Source organism: Motacilla alba, chromosome 2, assembly GCF_015832195.1.
Source record: "Motacilla alba alba isolate MOTALB_02 chromosome 2, Motacilla_alba_V1.0_pri, whole genome shotgun sequence".
In the NCBI taxonomy this organism is placed as follows: Eukaryota; Metazoa; Chordata; class Aves; order Passeriformes; family Motacillidae; genus Motacilla; species Motacilla alba.
The window spans coordinates 82,887,000-82,908,324 of NC_052017.1; the positions used below are offsets into that span (position 1 = coordinate 82,887,000).

The 21,325-nt window shown below is 40.7% G+C and overlaps 1 protein-coding gene across 11 annotated transcripts in view; it reads right to left on the bottom strand.

The window, feature by feature from the left end:
• GRB10 (growth factor receptor bound protein 10) overlaps nucleotides 1–21,325 on the bottom strand; it is a 145,115-nt gene that overhangs the window by 7,098 nt on the left and 116,692 nt on the right. For 10 of the 11 annotated variants that reach the window (XM_038129250.1, XM_038129245.1, XM_038129246.1 and 7 more), the window contains 9 exons: nucleotides 17,161–17,317; nucleotides 11,286–11,401; nucleotides 9,198–9,272; nucleotides 5,997–6,134; nucleotides 5,357–5,467; nucleotides 4,004–4,102; nucleotides 2,503–2,580; nucleotides 1,731–1,847; nucleotides 799–865 (listed from right to left, as the gene is read on the bottom strand). In XM_038129250.1, coding sequence (XP_037985178.1) covers nucleotides 799–865; nucleotides 1,731–1,847; nucleotides 2,503–2,580; nucleotides 4,004–4,102; nucleotides 5,357–5,467; nucleotides 5,997–6,134; nucleotides 9,198–9,272; nucleotides 11,286–11,401; nucleotides 17,161–17,317 — 958 coding nt within the window. Of the gene's footprint in view, nucleotides 1–798; nucleotides 866–1,362; nucleotides 1,507–1,730; nucleotides 1,848–2,502; nucleotides 2,581–4,003; nucleotides 4,103–5,356; nucleotides 5,468–5,996; nucleotides 6,135–9,197; nucleotides 9,273–11,285; nucleotides 11,402–17,160; nucleotides 17,318–21,325 lie in introns of all 11 variants that reach the window. The other variant, XR_005255973.1, reaches the window with a different exon arrangement.

Here is a 21,325-nt window from a genome sequence, read left to right on the forward strand (position 1 = left end):
GGCATTGTATCTCTACGTATTTCCCGATTTGGAGATATACAATTAGATAAACAAGAGAAGTCTCTTATAATACTGCTTTCACATAGCTTCTTGAACATACTGGGACTAACATTCCTTAGAACTCAATGTATAAGCCAATGAGTTAGAAACAAGTCCCTCTAAATCTCAGATAAAGAAATGCACTTTAGATGGTGCTTTCAAGAGTCAAGTTAGCCCCCAATATTTTTATCTTTATTGTTTTGTTCTTCAAATGGTACTTTAAAATTCTGTTAACAGAATAGCAAGAGAAAATATCTGTGTTTCCTCCAAGAAGTCTAGGATATTAAAGTGAAATTTCCTGTTGTTTTAATAAATTTACATTCTCAAAGAAATGTTGAGGACTTGCATATTTTACATTTTTTCAGTTATTAGGGAAAAAAATTCCATTTTGAAAACTCTAATTTCTACTCTTTAAAGATTATAAGATCACTCACTGACTTTCCTTGTCCAAAACGGCAAATTAACTGCTGGATTCTTTTAAATGGAAATGTTTATGGAGTGTCTGTTTTTACAAAATACGAGTTTCAAAAGACTAGTCCTAAAGAAAAGACTGAGTGGGCCATCAAAGGAAAACGAGTTTCTTCTACGGTGTCTGTATGGGTAGGCATGTTAATGACACAGGAGCTACTGATAAGGATTGTATTTGACACCAAGGCATTCATTCGTACTACATGGCTGCGCTCTGTGTCTGTATGAAATGTACCTTTTCTTTACCCACAGAGACCTCTGATACTATGGTTACAAACCATAAGAATTTACCTGTACTCAGTGTGGAAGGATGGAGTGGACTTTGGCTACCCAAGATGTTCATTCTTGTGCTACGTTTCTATAGAGAAAATGAATTACCGTTAAATCCACACTAACGTCTCGGGAGAAGAGAATTAGTGTGCATGCAATATAGATTAAATTTACAGGAAACTGGGGGCTGGGCAGATTTAATGCAAGGATGAGAAAAAGAAATGCAATTTTGAAGGGGGCTAATCTACAAGCAGCAGCTCATTTCAGTTGGCTTAAAACACGAGCCAGATGTTAATGATGAAAGCTCAGTATCTTAAAAAAAAAAAGGAAAAAAAGACAGAAAAAAAGAAAAGACTGATATGTTTCTGCTCAGGCAAAACACCAGGCACTCAGTAAATCAAGCAGTATTTCCCTCCCGTACATAAAGCACCAGCTAATGCTTCAGTAATGACTCCTTTTCCCTAAAAGACGAGCATGTGGGAAAACTTGTACTGCAGCTGTCTGTCCACAAGACACTATAAACAAGTTACATCAGTTTTCATTGCAAGAGGTCCTGCCTCTTGTATATTCTGCAATTAAACTTACTGGGAGCAAGCCATTAGTCAGAGCCCCAGCCTCTTCCATGTGGGGAAGCATTTAATTTGACATATTCCTCCTCAGAGACTGGTTTTGCAAACTGGCAGTAAAGTTCTGGTGGGTCTGCTTTCCCCCTCAACTTTCCTCTGGACACTAGGGGGACAGAGAAGCAGTGGTAGAAGGTTGTTGTGAATGTGACAGTTTTGCTAAAGATGGATATTGACTTTCAGATCTGCATGCTTGCAGTGTGATTGCTTCAGGTCGGAGCTAAGCTATACTGTGACCAGCACTGCACTAACATCATAGCACACTCTGTGTTTTGGCTCTCAACAGACACTTACTGATTGCAAAAATAGAAAAGAAGAGAAGATAGCTACCCTCCAAGCATGTCCTTCTTCCAAGGCAGCACTCTGTGCTTCAGCAGGATTTTCAATAACTCTTCCTATTTGCCCCGAAAAATCCATTGCTACTAGTGAGTTTTCAGATACACTTCTCTGAAAAGGAATTTTCACTTATTTCAAAAAACAGGGAAAGGAAAAACCAGCTTGAGTTTCACTTCAAACTGTTTTGGTTTCAGAAGACTATCCAAAGTCCTCCTTCAACAGCACAGAAAATACATCTTATTTTTTTTCTCCTTTCAAAAGATTCACAGACACAAAAATAGATGTTTTTTCGACTGTAGGGGAGTGAGACCATTCAAAGGCTCAGAATAACCTGTTTGCTCAAGTTGCCCACTTGCCCTATTACTATATTCCAGTCATTTTCAGGGCCAGTTGGGATCCAAATATAGGCTCTTCCCTTTTAGGTAGTTAACAGTCAGCTTTTGGCCCAACATATTTTAGGAAATCTACATGTTAGTTTTGCCAGACCTAAGCTGGCTTCTACAGAGACAGCCAGATGTCTCTCTGTGCCGTACATCTCAAAGAGCGTGACGTAGCCAAGATTTTTCAATCATGTGGATCATGTAAGCCTAAGATAATGGAGAGCCAACCACAAAAACTGTACTCATGCAAAACATGAACTTTACATTGATTTGCTACACAATGCTGAATTTACATTTCTTAGTGTAAAATTTTCCACTTTTAAAATGCAAAAGCAAATGTATCTTATCCAACATCATACATCAGTGAGGTGAAGTTCATCACTTACTACTGGAGTGGAAAAGTGTGGAAGCATGGCTTTTCGCTGCTGGGGAATTCTGTAATTCTGATACAGTAGCATTCCATACTGCCAACAGAAACACAAGGACATTATTATTCAAATATATTTGCACTAGGAAAAAATACTGTAGTGATTTCTTAATACCACTTTTACACTGGACCAAGGTCCCAAAGCCATTTGTATTGAGTAATAGTGATTGGCAGGTGGCAAAGAGTAAATATGAACAAAAAGTTTCATTTAAAAAAATACAAGCTTGAGTGATATACACACGTTATTTTTGCCACTCTCAGCTATGATCATGTTTTCCTTGTAGAACACAAGCTTTCAGTCAAGATCACAACACACATATTAATTCCCTTCTTTTTACCCTCAGAACTTAAAAGAAATTCTGCACAAGACATTCAAACTCAGTTTTCATAATGATAAAAAATAAGAACCTTTCGAATTCACTAGCTCTTTCAATAAATTTCACTATCGCTTGGTACTTTTCTCATCTTAAAAAAAATAAGGTGATTGAATTCCAGTCATGCCCTTGGTTGAACATGATGAATTTTAGCAACCCTTGTAGCTAGGATAGGTAAACAGCTACTCAGTGCCTTCCCTAGAGGCACAGTGCTGAAGGAGAGCAACACTGCTTACTGAAACAGTTTATACAATTTCCAAACAGGGTAATAATATAGGACTATGGAAAGCTAAATGAGATGGTGAATGAAACGGAGCGTTATGGACACAGCCTTGGGGCAAAGCCTTAATTTTTGCTCACTGTACAACTTTAATTATCTTTTGGTGTGTCTTAAAAACAGTGTCTTTTTTTTTCAGTACATAGGACATAGTAAGGTAGAGAGAGAAACACAGCAGTTTTCAAAGCAGCACATTCAGAAAAAGACTTAGAACCAAACCAGAATTTATGCACATTTTCCTATGAAGATCAGGAAGTTCTCTCCTTCAAAGGACACCAAATAGTCAGCTTTCTCCTCAGCTCCCTCCATCCTGATTTTGTTTCAGAAAGCAGTGAAGCCTCCTATCATATTATCAAGAAGTTTCATTGTGTACTCTCAAATAAGATTAACTTTCACCCAGATAGAGGGTTACTTAATTTTGTTACTTCTTCTAATAGAAAAATAGAAAAAATGGAAAAAAATGCTAAAGGAATGCTGTTTTAGTGAAAAGAATCACATACCATTATGAAAACAGTTTCTTTAGCTTTAAGATAACTTGAAAATATCTTGTAAGCAGGTTTTTTAATTCATTCTCATATTTCAAATTTGGATCCCAAACTAAAACTACACTTGAATAATATATGAATGAATAGATCTTAGTCCTGTGCTTAAATTCTTAGGTAGGACAGGTCTGCTTGGCATTTTGCTCTTGTCCATATTGTTTTGGAGCAGATGATATTTAAGAACATATAGGTAATTTCTCATTAACAAAATAACAAATACCACTTTACTCTAGGTGTAGCTTTGCAAAAGTAGAAGAGATTAGCTACCTTGAGGAGTCGAAAGGCAGTCATCCAGCACGTCCTGCTTTGCTCGTCTTCAGCACACAACAACCGCAGCTCCTTAGTTTCATTTCTCACTCTGTTTGGCTTTAAAGTATTAGAGGGAAGTCAGATACATTCATTAGAAAACCAACAACGCTGTATGCTTAGAATCACTGTAAGCAGGGTAAAGGCAGGTACAGTATTAGTCTAAAGAAGTAGCCAGAAAAAGCTCCCACCATACTGAATTTAAAGCTCAGAAGAAGCTGAGCATGCTCTGAAGGAAATCACTTTCTCAGCTGGGTCCAACAAGATCAAATGTTGGTGCCTCCTGACTTTCAGAAGCTGGGGTCATTGATCCTTGTAGGTGCCCTCCAACTCAGGGTTTTCTATGATTCTATGGTTTGAAATAACCTGCAGTCCTAGCAGTTTATAGGAACAAGGTACTCAGGCCATGCTAGAACCAAACCCGGGCACATAGTTTTGTTTGGTTTGGTAGTTGGAGGGTTTTTTTTTTAGTTTTGGGGATTTTTTGCTTTTGTTGTTGTTGTTGTTTTGGTTTGGTTTTTTTTGTTTTGTTTTCAAATCTGTGAGAAGTTCTATAAACCCCCATTTTGAAACGAAGGAAGAAAGTTTCCACAACTGAGGGTAACTGAAAGTTTCCTTTCATCAGTTCAGGATGGGTCCTGCAGCCAATCTCTTTGATGCAAACTCTTGCTGTCTAGCTCTGGAACAGCTGATAGGAAGGAGACTATTTCACTACTGTCATAAAACCAGCTCCCAGCCTTATTTTCTTCTCAGAAAATTACACTTTACAAACCTTTGAAACACCTTCCAAATTAATCTTTCAGCACAACACTTTTAAAAATCTTCAAAGGCAAATAGTTATTCTTACATTCATGTTTCCAAGACAGTCTTCCTCTTTAAATAAAGGCAAACTTCTGGCCCACAATAATGATAAAATTGTATCCTATCAGAGCTTGATCCTTTGCTGCAATATAGTTTTGGTGCTTACTGTCCACAGAAACTTTTCTGTTTGATTAGCGAACTTGGAAAAAGCTTTCATCTGTGAGGTGAACCAAGGCCATCTCACAAGCACACCATGCTTCAACTCTGAGCTGTCTCTTGCACAAAAATTTCCCAAACCAAAGGAGCACCAGATAAAGTGTTAAAAGTGTCACAAAAAATGATGACAAGATTCACAGGACATGCCTGCCAAATGAAAGATGTTAAAGATCAAGTCTTTGTGACAGAAAAGGCTTGCAGAGTTTTACATACAAATCCCATTTAGCTGGGGGTTGGGGTGACTCTGAGCTACCAACACTGTCTGGAACTTTGGAAGAAGTCAGTGAGAAGATTTACCTTTATACAAAATCCATACTCTGCAGGGGCATTGTACAACTTCTTGCCTGCTATCAAGGAGAAGATATTGCTGTCTTCTAGGTCAGCCAACAATTGCAAATGTCTTGGTTCCTGGGGAAATAACGTGATTTAGCACAGGTAAGTGAAAGGTTTTGGAAGATGTTGTGCAAGCTCTGCAGTCTCTCAAGCTCAGCCTCCAACAGAGGGCAGTGCATAAACACTGCTCCTCTCCCAGGCAGCCTCAAGTGGCCATTGCACACACCCCTTAAATACCAGCCTACCAGCAGAAAGTGCTTGGTACAGGAAGCTCACAAAATACTTTTGTAAACCCATCACATTAGAAACGGCCTGGCCTATCACATTGGTCCAGAGAAATCTGAGGGTTAGCACAACTTTAGTAGTCACAACGATGTTGCCTGGCTGGTTTGTTTTTATTTTATAATGAAACTCTATGGCTGTGTTCATGCATTGAGAGCCCAGGGCTCGACTGTCATTTGATCATGCCTTACTTATCTCTTTCTGTGGAACAAAAAATGGGAACACTGTGTGGAGATTTTTAAAAAACAGCAAAAAATACTCATTGTAAAAGCAGAAAATGCTTTCACATGCGAGTACTGTGCAATTTCTTTTTTAATCTTACCTTTGAAGTTCCTTTTGTAGAACAATAAAGTCCTGATCTCCTCAAACACATAAACAGTTTCTTCCATGATTTCCTACCCAGCTCTTTCACATGCAAGAAACCTTGAATTTCAGGGCAGCTACTGGAGTTTAAAAAGTTCTGTTGGAGAGGAAAATGTAGATGAACATTGTATCCTATGGATGAATTATAAAATTGTCACTGTGTTTGCAGAGCAGCAATGAAATGGCAAATCACTTTGCTGACTTGAGGCGCAGTTTCACACTAGGCTTAAAGTGACCTAGACGTTTACTCTGATTTATGACCAAAATGTATATTCCTGCTCCTCCACTGCATCTAGCTGGCCATCTCCTCTTGCAACTTACACCTTCCTATTCTCTGCATCAAGACTTAAATCTCAAAAAAGCTACTGCTTCTCTGTTTTCCCATTCGTCTTGCACCTGGCCTGAAGGGAGAGAAAGTAAGCTTTTTAATTCTTAAAATAATACCTAGTCACAGCAATTTTGGCAAATTGTCTAGCTTGGAAACATTGGCCAAAATCTCCATCTTTATCCTCAAGTTTTGAAAGGGAAGAGCCTATTTAGGGATTTCAAGTTGTCCCAAGACAAGAGCTATAATAGACAACAGAGTATTTAACTGAAAATTAAATACAGAGCAGTCAAGTGCATGCCAGCAATTATACCAGACCTCAGGATTGAAAAGCATTTAAGTTCTTGACATAAGTACAGGAACCACATACAAAATAATTTGATTTGTGATATATCACAGGAAGGGAGAATTAATTATGGTAGGAGAACTGATGGATTGCTCCCTTATTACAACAGGCCAGGTTTTTAAATGACAGAGGGCTTGATCATTAGGTTAAATGCCAAATTAATAAATTCAGTAAGTATGAGGAAAAATGCATAAACCTGGTTAGCCTAGATGTCTCAGCAATTCTTCAAAGTTGTATTTTGGTATGGACAATGGCCATAGGAAACAAAACCAAAACCAGTGTCCTGTGTCAGAATTCTTACTTCCATTAAATCCTAATTTTTTTTCCAGTCCTCCTCCTCATCTCACCTAACAGAATGGGAAAGAACAATCAATTTTCTTGCTGTTTATACTATGAATCCACTTGTCAGCTGTGAAAGGGAAAGACCAAAAGGACAACAGATTCTTTTTTTGTCCAGTCAGTTAAAACAAAAGTAAACTAAGATGGCAAGCTTTTTTGCATGTCATAGCCAGGTCGAGACTAGGGAAAACAGATCCCACTGATTTTAATGCTATTGTCATGACTAAAAGTACTAGCTCTTAATGAAGTGTATGATATCATGAGATGATATTTAATATTCTTCCCTGTCATGCGTGTAATTAAAACCAGTGAAATTGCTCAATGTCTAAGGTGGCCTCAGATGCAACATGCTTAATGACTACCAGGCTGCAGGAGGTTTACCTTGAATAAATTACAACTGCCATTGAAATTCTGAAAAATGGTTGTGTGTTTTTCAAAAGAAGTACTTAATATAAAAATTTTAACAAAAATAGTTTTTTTACGGGTAAATAAAGAACTAGAGGGAATATGCCCACTCTCTTTCCCCCACCCTCTTGTGTTGTTAACTTCCAAGACTTTTGCTTCTTCAGGACTGTACCTTTCTGAGTCTTCCCAGAAGCAAACTCATACCTCACAAGGCTGTAAGGTTTTCCTTTTGCTATCACTTGAGTTACCCTCAAAACTTTTCCATCTTCAAGAACATCTTGCTCTTTTGGGGAGTCCTGCTGCTTGTATTAACATGCAAATTCAATCTCCACTTAAACTACAGGAAGAAGGGTCCAAGGTCTGAAGACCTCTCTTCCTACCAGTCTGTGGCAATGCCAGTCCATGCCAGTTTTGGTTCCTGATTACAACCTCATTGAACATGATTTTCATTTATAATTCCAGAAATTGGCTTGATTTTTTTGTTTGATTGTTTCCCAGATGTAAGTGTATACTAATGTTTTAAATTCTTTTCAGTGGAACCAGATTTTAATGGACTTTGGTAAGGTTATGGGACAAAATGAGTGCACTGGATTAAAAGTCAATGGAAAATTGTCTTTAAACAGAGAGACAGTGCATATTTGCAAACATGCAAAATGACAGATATCAAGCTAAAATCAGTTACTTGTTGTTTATATTCTTCATATATTTGTGCTTCTGCTTTATAATTTGCCTGCTTTTCAGGATACTGTCCTCTAGGCATCATGGTTATATGTTCTTAGTACAGTACTTCTTTAATAAATTGTGTTTTAATTTTGCTCTGGAGTTGAATGTCCAGAGGTTGAGAAAACAAGTGAAGTGAAAAGGATTTATAGACTACGGGGCTTAGATTGGAATGCTAAACTTGAGAGATTTAAGTGAATCAGTTACTGGTCAGAGAGGCAGCCCACCCTCCAGCACTATCCTTGAAGGCCAACCAACTATGCCACCACTCCCGTTCCTTTATGAGCAAACAAGAAACTGTAGAGTGACACCAGAACTTCAGCATAAATGCAGTGCACATGCCACCACCACACAGATTGCACAACTCTACCAACACATATCCATAAGGAACACACCCCTGCAATTTAACCTGGGGAGCTTTAAATGGGATTACTCTGCAAATACTGTCTACAAATTTCTACTTGCACTTACTTCTTAGGGCATTATTTTTCTATACAAAAGAGCAGCTAGTTGGCTGAAGCATGGGGAAGTTGGTCCTTATTGTTAATTCTTGCCAGGCACAAACATGGGACATAAAAAGCAAAAGCAAAACCTCTGATCATCTTAAACTCATCTTCTAATATCCACTTGCATTTTTACACTTTCTCCTCTGCTATGATGTGGAGTATAGAAGAGTACTTCTGTTCTGCCTTTTATAAAAGGTGTATTTGTTTTTCTAGAAATATACCTGCCAAGGCTGTTTGCGAGTAACAACAGGTGGCTAAACCGGATACCCACAGAGTAAGTTGAGTATGAATGGAACAAATATGTATGACCATAGCTATGAATACCTTGTGTTTACAATTTACATCTCAATGCCACTGGTTAAGATCTTTGTCAGGTATTTTCAACATTAGCTCCATATGCTACTTCACTATACTGGTCTTTCTCTATTTTCCACACCTTTGAATTATTTTCCTTCCTGCCTGCCTCTCAATCCCTCCCCCTCCTCCACCTTTTTTGTCCATACAGATAATTTACAGTACCTGCAAAAGTTGTGACTGTGGGATACTGCCATTTGTTTGCTGGCACCAGGCAACCATTTGTTCGGGAAAGAAATTCTAGACACGAAAAGGAGACAATTGGAAATCACATTATATTTAAACACTTACAGAGAACTAGTGACATTTTCTTCCAGTCATTAATTTTTTGGAACTATCACTATTAAATCAAGTTAGAGATCCCCTGACACAAAAAGTAATACTAGGGCTTTTCAAGTGCAGTTCTTCTCCTCCTTCTGCTCACCAGATGCCCATGCAGACAGATTGTGGGTTTTTAAAATATCTGATATGTAGCATTTTCCTAAGTGCATTTTCCTCTTACTTCCTCTTCTCCCGAGGACTTTTGGGGATCTCTAACAGCCTCTATTTTCTTGGGAAGATAAGGATGAATGGTCCTGCAAGTTGAGTATGCAGTGACTCCTTGCTTATTGGACCAATGACTTGACTTCAGATTTATTCCTCCAGTTCCCCTTTCATCTGCTGTGTTTTAAAATTCCTGTATAATTTGGTACACTGAATTTACTATACACAGCAATGACAGGAAATCATTCTTGAAGTTTTTAAACATTATTTGAAGCATGGAGACATCCAGAAATGCCTGAAATAAAACAATGACTGATTATAACAAGATGAATCACAACAAAAACATTTCCAGTTTAGAACATTTGTCACTCTTCAGGCAATATAAATTCCAGTCTTTAGGGCATAAAGAGAAGGGCTGAAGAGGGATCACCCTTCTGCCAGGTAAGTTGCACAATGAGTTATGAAAGCTAACATTTACCAGCCTCTCTCAAGTAGAAACAGTGCCATATGGCAACAGCTAATGCAACGGATAGGGAGCCTTCACATTCTTACACCACAAGAATGATTTATTCTGTGATTGCAGGAGCCTGGGACTGAATGCCAAGCTTTCTGGGTTTTACTCCCATGCTCTGTTATTAATTAAAATATACCACATGAAACTAATCCTCTAGCTCCTATGATACCAAAACTTCTGTACAACGCTCAGATTTTCATGGGTTATCAGATGGCGAGATCAACAGAAGTGGAAAACAAGGAACACTCCATGTACAGAAACGTTTCACAGAGTAAGTCAAGGCACAGACTCTGAAACAAGCACCAGCAGATGACAAATGTACATGCAAGCACTCGTGTGAGGATGCAGCAACTGTGCACTTGCATCTACAAGGAAATGAATTAATTTATCACCCACACTTACTTCAGCAATGACTTTAAACATGACCTTGTGTATCTTTTTTCGTTCTCGCACCACAGATGCCTGACTGACCCAAAATCTGTCCTTACCTAACCACCTCTGGATTACCCTTCCTCAGCTATCTCAATGGGTTGCACCAGCTGACATTGGTTCATGACAACAGTCTGCTCCAACATAATTGTTTGGATAAAATGTGAAAAAGTTGTCCTCAGATGAGCAGTTAACACAGTAACCAGCTTAAAATTACAACATTCAAAGGATCTTGAAAATCCAGGACTAGGTATGGCATCCAGTACTTTTCAAGCACGGGTATACCGGGGATATAAAGAGGACAAGCTACTGTTATAAGTAAAGAAGGCAGAGCACACTAGTAAAGCACAGCCCCAGGTGAAACAATGTTCAATATATGTAACAATAAACTGGAAATTCCTTGTATGGAGTAAGTGCTTTAGAGTCACCCAGATGGGTTTGGTGTTTTATTAATTATTACGGTCAGAAATTAAAAGATTTGGATACGGCTTGTTATGTGATGAATTTGCTTTGAATCAAGTAACTTTGACAATAACGAGTAAATTGCACTTCTGATTGTTTTTCTTGAACTAATGAAAATTTCCCTGTCTTGGTCACTCTCCAATGTAACTACAGACATTTTGAAACAACATTTTGAAAACACTTGAGGTTTTTAGGCTAGGAGGAAAGTACAAGAATTTAAACATTGGTTAAAATTTCTTTGGAAAGAATTCTGTTAGTTGGTTGCCTATTTTTTTTAATAATAAACGTTTAAGACATAACAGTGCCCAGCAATGTTATTGCAATCCACCCCTCTGTGGTGTAAACAACAAAGTAACGAGACTCACCATGGGATTTTTGAAAAATTCGTATTTTGCGTAATTCTTCCTGAACAAAAATTTGCTTTCACTTCCCATGGTGGATTCAACTTGAACTATGAGCTCATGATCTTCCAAGCACCTCTCTGTGGAAAAAGAACACGATGTTAACACACAGCCAACCAGGAGTGAGACCAACTAAGAACAGAAGTTAAAACAACCCAGTGTAATTCCATTATCTTTTAAGAAATTAGCAAAACACATTCTAACTTTCAAACCATATTGCCATGAGGCAATACTTTACTTTGTAATGTATTACAAAGTTTAACATTATATGACAGTGTTCTTCAAGGAATTCCTCTATCAGGGCTTCATAAGCACAGACTTTTGAGAAAGCAATAGATATTTTTGTGTGTGCAGTAGCTACAATAATACAGACAAACCTCTTCTTTTGGCACTGGTTGTGTGCTGTGAAACTGGCAAGGTGGACAGGTTTAAGGGGGAAAAAAGTTACAGAAAGGCCACTGTTGGGTCTTGAACTATCACAGAAAATACAGTGTTGTATTTGATCACACTCTATAAAACCAGTCCATTTCAAGGTGAACTTCAGGCCTTTATTGTAGATGCTAGACAATGGGGTTTATTATGAAAGAGGTCACAGGATCTACTTTACAGGAATACTGACAGAGACAAATGTTTTGTACACATGACAGGGCAATTTTCTGCTCTAGATTTGGTTACAAGGTAACTGCCCATAACCACCACTTCTCTGGTCAAAAGAATGGCACATCAAAGCATGAACAGATAGCTTAACAAACCCAATTCACTGAAAGCAGTAACTCGAAAGAAGGCAACTGGGTAAGTGTGCACTACTTAATGAACTCATTATCTTGACAAGTCTTCAGAACTTTCTCAGAAAATATTTAGGTATTTTTCAAAAGTTTTAACTAGTCAGTGCTTTCATGCCTTATATAATACAAAATTTAAAAATTAGGTCAAACAAAACATAACTTTAGCAAAACTTTTAAACAAAATGCCTGTGACTTGCTGACCAAAGAAGTTTGGAGAGTCCCTTCCCCACTTAGTGTTCCTGCAGTCCTTGTATTCCTAGAGTAAGAAATGCCAGAGTGCCATCCAAGTTCTCTTGGGGTGTTTTCAGGATAGAAAGCAAGCAGTCATTGGCATCTCGAAAAGAGCAAGTTCTGAAATACCACTTGAATCGCTGAACTCAGCAGATTATGTGGTGTTCTTTGAAAATTTAACCTATGACTGAATGATCCCATGATCTTTTTCTCCTGCACTTAGGCTGTCAATCATCACCAGCTTGTTGACAACTTCAGCATTTACTGTGCATTCCTAATGTCCAGCCTTGTTCTAGATTGTGTTTTCAAAGGGGTTAACATTGAAAAATAGTGGGCTGCTCTCACACAAAGAGCTGTTTCTTAGTGCATCATGTGTAACACCACTTTGAAGGGGCAGTTCTTTGACTAACATTAACATGCACAACAATGCTGCTACAGGGTGGCTGTAAATAAATGACATTTGGCACCACCTCAGCACTCATCACCTAAACCTACACATTTCTAGGGGATTTGCAGATAAAGTTTCAGATATTGCTAATCTGGTGCAACTATCATGTTTTTTAATTAATTGGAGAAGTCAAATCTCCTCCACATTATGATGAAGACTGTAGGCCTATGAGGGTGAAGGGTCTATTTTTAAAATTATGCTTCCTCCAAAAAGCATTTAATTACATTGATATGAAGGTTTTTGGGTAGAAGCCCCAAAAGATCACATGTCTTGGTAAAGTCTAGTTCTGCTGCCACCCAAAGTTGTGGTCTTCGCTTTCCTAACATATTAAAAGTTGCTTGTCACGGACAATCTCTTTATTCTGTTCTGAGGAAATAAAGTATAGATGAACGCTTGTCAATTGGTTTTGCATTTCAATGTTTAGTTTGTGTAAATACACTTAGTGCCTGTTTCTTAGATGTTTTAGACAACTGACTTAGATGTATTCTGTTACTATTTCAAAATCCTTCTGAGATTCTGTGATGATACTCCTACTGATTTAATGTTTATATTTTCATTTTGATGGTCAAAGCCATCTTGAAGAAAAGGTGCAGAATTTCACAGCACATGCATGTAAAAAAAGGAAGCTAGTCCTGGTCAGTTTGCTATTACTTCATAGTAATACATACACTTGGGAAGTGCTTGGTAATTTGCACTCGGTTGGTACAAATGGGATGAACTTGACACACGAGCAACTCAGTCTCAGCCCTGCTTTGAGCTTCCTGCTAAAAAAACTGGAAGCATAGATGTCAGCCTGTTAAGTTCAGTTCAATAGGTCAGTCTGTCTTCAAGTGGCATTGCTGTTGAAGTGACCAGAAATACGTCCTTTCAGTTTATCTGATAGGCTCCACTCAGTCTCCTCTACACACTTCCTGGAACAGACTTTTCCCCCACCCCACCCAAGTTAATCTGCATTATTATCAGAACTTCTACTGAACTGTAGCAGTGATACAAGGTGGGAAAAGGAGCTGGATTCCATCATGAACAACTCACAGGCACAGCCCAAAATTCCCAATCGAGAATTACTACAAATGATAGGTGGACCCCTGTATCAAAGAGCCCACCCTGATTTTGCATTTAAACAAGTGCTGTGTTTACCTGCTCTACTTTTAATTCACTCATGTTAAGGGAAATCAATGCACATTAACAAAAAAATCTAGGTACAAAACTGCAGCAATGCTTTCTTCTAACCCTTACATATTTATTGTAGAGAGCCCTCTATGTTCTCTCCTGCTTGAACTGTATTTAGTAAGGTGTTCAGTCAATTCTGGAACTCAAAAAATGAAGTGTGCAGGTACAGAGCGATTCTTTCAATGTCCAGGCACATACAATAACATGAATGTCTTCACCATTATTATTTTTGTTAATGTCCAATACATAGATCTCTGTCCCTGTCCTAAAGTGATGATAGTTAAGCATGGACTAGAACATAGGGAGAATACCAAATCTTATAAATGTGGTATTTATAAATATAGTTAGGTATACTTATGGTAGCAAATGAAATAATGACACCAATTCAAATTTCATAGACTGCTTAAATATTGACTACAACGTGCTTTAGATATTAGCAGTATGGTGCAGCAGGAACCACTTTCAAATGTCAAATCAAGACAGCCTGATGGCAAATTGTCACACCACTGCCTCCAGTGTAGAACACATATATTTTGTGCAATCAAATAGCTGTTTAAAGTCATGTGTAAGCACACATTTTATTTGGAATACACTTGGCTATGTGTGTGAAGGGAACAGTGAGATTGGGGTTCCTTACAAAGTGGGACCTCAAAGACCAACACAATGATTAATATGCAGCTGGCTTCAAAAATTTCATCTTGTCCTCAGTCCGTCCAATAGTAAAACAGTGAATTGGTTCTGCAAACCAAGCTCTTTTGGAAAGTACTATTAGGCAAAATACGGGGAGGAAAAAAAAAACATAGTGAACTAAATGAAGGAACTCCTTTCTTTTGGTGGGGTTCAAGACTACCACCTAGAGCATTAAGTCAGCAAGGATGTATTGTATAAGAAATAATGTCTGCTGGAAACACACAATTCTGACTGCTCTTTAACCATATTTCTCTTCCCACTATGTATTTGTTCACCATTGTTTCATACTTATACTAGCAATCTTATATCTAGAGGAACAAATATGGACCATCAGATGCCTGATGATAACTTCATCCAGATTGCAGTCAGATGACTACCTTGATCTGACAGTCTCCGAAATACAGGAAAGCATGTAAGCTACAGAAGAGCTAGGAATAAGCAGCTAAATAAAATAAAATTCAAACTGCAACCAAAACTGGTGGAAACATGAAAGTTGGTATTTAAAGTTCATTGAATATGTATACTTAAGACCCCAAATTCAATAAACTGGATGATGTTGTCTCCTGTTAAACTAACTAACTTATTCCCTTTTCCGTCCTTATCCTTTCAAATATGTGAAATCTGTATAATTACATTTTTTTTTAATTCTTTAAATATTTTTTTGTCTGTTGGCTTTACACCCCCAAAGGCTGCATTACTTCTCACACAGATCTACTGCATGGCCTACAGGGGACAGCCCTGGGGCCGTCCCTGTGGAACCAAGTTTGGTGGCTGCTGAAGCCCCAAACTGCACACCCTGCTTCTCTGGGGGCCCGCTTTGTGCTTCAGTGTGAGACAGAGGTCCAAGGCAGGCAGGTCCCCATGTATATAAATGCAGCCCGATAAGTATCTTGCTCTTTTCCCATCATTGTTAATTACCAAGTTATTTGTGTGTAAACAGAAGCTTTTGATTTCCTAATCAGCCTCCTGCCCGATTCATTCAGAGATGTCACACACCAGAGTTTGACAGCACAATTAGTCACCATGGAAGCTATTGTGATGTCACAAACACTGAATTGTGGCATCATTGAATGAATCTGGCAGGAGAAGGATGTTGGTTACAAAGGAGAAGGCTTCTGTTTACACAATACCTTGGTAATCAGCAATGATGGGAAAGAGAATATAGAAAAAAAGAGCCTGGTAGTTTAATGAGCATTGATAAAAGTGAATATTTGTAAAGGTTTTTAGAAGCCCATGTGGCATATTAAGCTACAGAGATAAAGATTCTGTAATTTATACCTTAATTCTTCACCTCATCCTATGTCCTCAGAATTGAAAGTATATCACAAACACAGACCAGTGAGTGTTTCATGGTAATTTTTTAATATATTTCTATATTAGGAGAGATAATAAAATCATTAACTAATAAGGATATCTTATGTGTTTGGGTTTTTTTTAAGTGTTAGTCTGCAGAGCAGTGAATTTATTAGTGCTTAACAGTATTGGTTTAGGGCATCACATTTCCAGCAAGTCATTTCCTTTTTTTATTCGTAAGGGTTCTGAATTACATTTTTAGACATAAAACCCCCTCTGTTAGCTACAGATAGCATTCACAATTCCAGTGCTGGCGATTGCAGCTTATGATTTGCCTTCCTCTGTTTTCTAGAAAAAACATTCCCCATGAAGTATATCGACTAATACTCCAAATGCTACACTTTTTAAAGCGTTATTGTATGCCATGGAGAATTACAGATAGCATTATCTGAGCGATACGCTGTTGTGAGCTGCACAGCAGAACCCTGTAACTAATCAGTGCCACAAAATAACAGGAAAAGCAAGACTGAATAACATGAGATCCTTTCAGGTACTGTAATTAAACCAATTCACGGCGTTATTTAATTCCCCACGGTTCTTCCTCTTGCTGCCTTCTTGAAACTGTAACCATGACACCTTAATTTCAATCAGGTGGAGGAGCTGCTGCCTGGAGAGTAGATACCACCGCTGGTCCAGAAATTGCCCATGGATTTGCGGGTGGTGCCACCATTTTTTCCCTGCCTGAAGTCAAGTTTAGCCAACCCCCTCCCCCACCTCAGCATGTCTAGCTTTCATAAGCATTACTGTAGGTATGTAAGGCTGAGTCTGTTCGCCCAGGTCTCCCAGCTGGTGATGAGCTGAGCTGTTCCATAGGACCATACTCTTAAGGATCAAGCTTAATTTGCCTAAGCTGTTTATTTGCAATAGCTTCAGACACAGCAAGGTAGCAACAGAGCGCTAGCGTGAAAATTAGACAATTCTTCCTTTTTTTTTTTTTTAATAATAAAAAAACCCAGAGGATGGGAAATAAGGGAAGGACTTTAAATGGCTTAAACGCTTAACATATCAAATTGTAATACACAGAAAGCACGTATGTGATTTCAGCTAATTGTACAAATAAAAGCAGTGGAAAAGAAAATGTTCCATCTGGAAGCACATTTATATGAATTATACATGTTTTATGTTCCCAGGTAACCATGCCACCCCTTTGACCATTCCCTACCTAATCCTAGGTGAGGGTGATGCTCCACTAGAGTCCAGCTGTTATCATCCACACAATGACTTTTGTAAACGAGCAGCTGACAGAGGTCCCTGGCTGTCATGTCTGCTAGAATCTCGACCACTTTGCTTGTTCCATCTTCACTAAAGACTTTTACATCCTGCAACATAAAGGGTACACTTACAGATCAACAGCTCTGAACATAGGCAAACCGCACAGCTACTGTAGAAAAGCATCATCCTCTTGGTGTGAGGGTTCCAAGCACCTTGGCAGCCAGGACAAATGAAATGGATGATTCACTTTATAGCACTTTCTCTCGATGCCCCCTAGACCTATTTCCCCTCCCCCCTCCCCAACACCTCCCTGCACTAAACAAAGATTCAGCAGGGTTAATATGACCACGTACACAGGAAAAGTGAGAGAGCAGGTTCTGTATAAAGCTGTGTAAGGTAAGCAAATGTGAAACAATGTTGAGAGAGTACTTTGGCAACAGTGGGCGAGAGAAATCACATCCAGTCAAACACACACAATTTTCATTGCGATCCCATCGGAGGCCTCTCAACATTCACAGAGGAGCAGGCCAAGACCCCAAAGATTAAAAATGGCTCTCTTGTTCCCCACTAACTTTTGATTGTTTCGTGTGGGGAAGTCCCACTTGCAGTTTGCCGGCAAATCAATCACCTAGCACAGTCCACACATTTTCCTCCCTGCCCTGACTTCTCTTTTGATCCCAGCTTGAAAGTAGTTTGAAACCAAATGTGCATACGCTGCACATCCTAAATATCAATGGGGATGAGAGAACAAGTCAAGGACCTTCTCCCCCACCTCCTGAATTATACAGATGCTTTCCTCTTTGCATTGTTCTGCTCAAGCGAGAGACACTTCCCGCAAAATTATTTCTCCAGGCAAATGTGCAGGTCCCAGATTTAAATCAACTCCGTGTTTAAAATGCTCCGCATCCTAGCGAGAGAACGAGAGTCTAACAAAAACCTGGAGGGTAATTCGATATGGAAAATCTTACCTCAACGGCACGTAAAAGGCAGCAGTCGGAAGAACAAGATGGCATTTTAAATGGGGATTGCCTCTTGAGAGTTAGTTCTCTGCCTCCGCCGACCCTCTGCAGCCTGCGGCTGGGGCGCCTGGGGTGCCGGCGGCGTCAGGGGCGGCCGTACCCTACCTGTCACGTAGCCCCTGCTATGGGGACTGTTTCTGGGGAGGGAAACAACTCTGCCAGAGCTCCACTCAAAGGGTTACACGCAATCTTTGCGGTAGTGAATCAAACCACACTGTGCAGACCAATCCTAGCCCTCCCTCCGACTGATGTAATCATTTCCCACACACTATCAGACTTCCAAATTATTCCCGCCTCCCCCACCCCCCCCCCCGAAAAAGAAAAAAAAAAAAAGGAATTACAAAGGAAATGTAGGGGGTTTTTTATTACGACCTCGGGGCGCTTGAGACCCCCGGGGCGGCGGCGGGGCGGGGTGTGGGGAGCCCGGCACGCGTGTGCTGCTGCCCCGGCGCCGGTGCCGGTCCCGCCCGCAGCCCGGCCTGCCCGCGCTGATGTCATCGCCTGCAACTTGGGCACTTGAACTTCTCCGCCGCCGCTCCCCGCTCCTCGCCCGGCCCGGTCCGGCTCCGCTCCGGGCCCCGGCGGTGCCACCGCGCCGGGGGCGAGAGAGCACGGCCGGCGCCGCCCCCAGCCCCCGCTCCCCGGTGCCCCGGCTACGCAGAAATTCGAGCCCAGTGAGGGAGGAGTTAAAGCCTCATCCAGCCTAAGTGACTCAAACCCGCGCGTTCAGGAAACGGCTTCATCTGACAGCAGGGATGAGCCAGCTCTTTCAGAAGTGGGCTCTGGAAAGGAGAGGAGGGGGAATCCCGGTTGCTCTGGGGAAGGCATGCGTGCTGTGCAATGTTACGGCTGCACTCCTGCCAACGCTTAGCCAAGCCAGAGGCATCCTCACACATCCAGGAATTTGTTGGGCGTGGGGGTGCCCCCGTTTTCTGTCCTGCGGGCAAGTCTCTGTTGTGTCGCTGGAGCCGTGTCGCAGCAGAGTCCCGCATCACACCCGCAGCGGTCCCGGCCCGCTCCGCCGCTCGGCAGCGCGCCCGCGGGACGCGGGGACACGAGTGGATCGATGCCCGCGACACCCCGCAGGCATCGCACCGCAGTGTGCGAGTGGGGAGAGCAGCTCTCATGTTCCCTCCCAGGATGGGCAAGCACACCGAAAAGACAGTATGCAACAAGACAGAAAGTAGCTGTTCTGTTTGTTTTAGTGGGGAATGGCAGGGACTAACACCCGCTTGATTTTTTTTTTCTTTTTTTTTTCCTTCTACTTTTATAGTATAGCCATTGGACCGAAAAGTTGGTGGTGAAAGAATTCCTTTCTACTTTCAGCTTACTCTGCACGTAACTGCACTTTCTGTATTGAAACTAAACTATTTTGGATGGATTTCCTGCCTCGGGAACCAACCTGGTGACATCATTCATTCATTAGTCACGAGAAGCACAGCCCTCTGCTCTCTGCCTCGGCTTTCACAGGGGAGCCCGAATCAGGAATATGCCACAGCAATCGCCACTTTCGCAACACCTGGAGGACAAACCCCGCCTCTTTTCCTTTCCTGCTGGGAACAAGGCAGTGAATATAGACAGCACCTGATCACTGCCGGTGCCAAGTCCCAGAAGAGAGGCAAAGCTGTTTCGCCGAGGGTGCCTCTCCAGCCCGTGCAGGTGGAAAAGAGAGAGCTGTAAGAAAACCAGCACTTCTCTCGGCTCCCATGCATGGAAAGCCTTAATGCCGTGTGGCCACTGGAAGAAAGCTGCAGCTGTCTTTTATTCTCATTCATGCTGTGCTCTCTCAGTATGAAGTAAAGGGGTCAGGGGTATGTGTCCCACCCTCCCCCTCCTTGCCTGGAGTCTGAGCTGATGCTGATGCCAGCCCCCTGAAGTACCCCAGCATTTCAAATTACTGGATACCCAACACTACAGTTGGGTGTACTACTACTGTAATGCCATGTTCCCTCCTTTGGAGAGCCAGGCCCTGGAGGCAGCACCCACTATCCCCACACCACAGCCACTATGGGAATTGGGTTACAAACATGGATATGTTCATTTATGGGACCAGTCAACCTTTGGAGTGTTAAGAGGGCCCTGAAGGCCCAGGGACTGGAGTGCAATGGGTGGGCAGCATGAAGGCAGCGATGAGCAAGTGAACTTCACTGACTATTGATAGTGCTGTGTTTGCCATCAAGGACAGTGCAAGGCCATGTATCACCACTGACATCACAGATATAAAACACTGCATCAGGAGGGGATGTAATGGCCTGAGCTGAACCCTGCCCCAGGGGACAGGAGAGAGGAAGAAGTGAGATGAAACCCTGTGCCTCTGCAGAGGCAAGAGTGCAACAGCCCCTAAGAGGCTTACATGGAAGGTAAGGGGATTTTATGCCCCCACACAACGCTGCAGAGTTATGAAGTATAACCACAAATACGAAACCAGCTTGACGACAAAGCTTCACCTCCAACTTCCTGACAGTTTCTGTGACAAAAGATGCAGATAACAGTATTTCTGTATCGCAGAGGGAACTGAATTTAAAGTCAATTGGTCAAATCCAACTCTCTCACTTTTCCTTTTTCTCTCTTTCTTTTTTCCTAAGGAAGCACCTCCCACTTTAAGGGCTCCTTATTCAAACTTCATCCAGCAGAAACACTGTTTCATTTCCAAAACTGATTTAGGGCTTATTATCTACAAAGGAAAACTCAGCAAGATTCACTCAAATAAAATACTCCAATAATGAAAACACTTAGCCTGATGAGAGGTTCAAAAAGTTAGTCTGACACTTTTGCACTGCATCCCTCTGAGAAATGCACTGAAATGCAACAGCAGACTGCCTGCAACAGTGATTTACAAAAGGCCCTAATTACGTCAGCAGCACAAGGCACCTTCTATTCAAAATTAAGGTTAAGAATGCTAAGCCAACCAGAGCGCTATATTGGCTGAACATTCAGTGCTTTACAGCGCAAAGGAGCAGATAACAGACTGCACCATTGTTCTGGGAAGAAGTCTTCCCCCAAGCTTTTCTTTTCTTTTTTCTAAAGACAAAAAAGACTTTAAAAATTAAAAATTTAAAAGAACATTAATATTCATCACTTCAGAGGTTTCATATA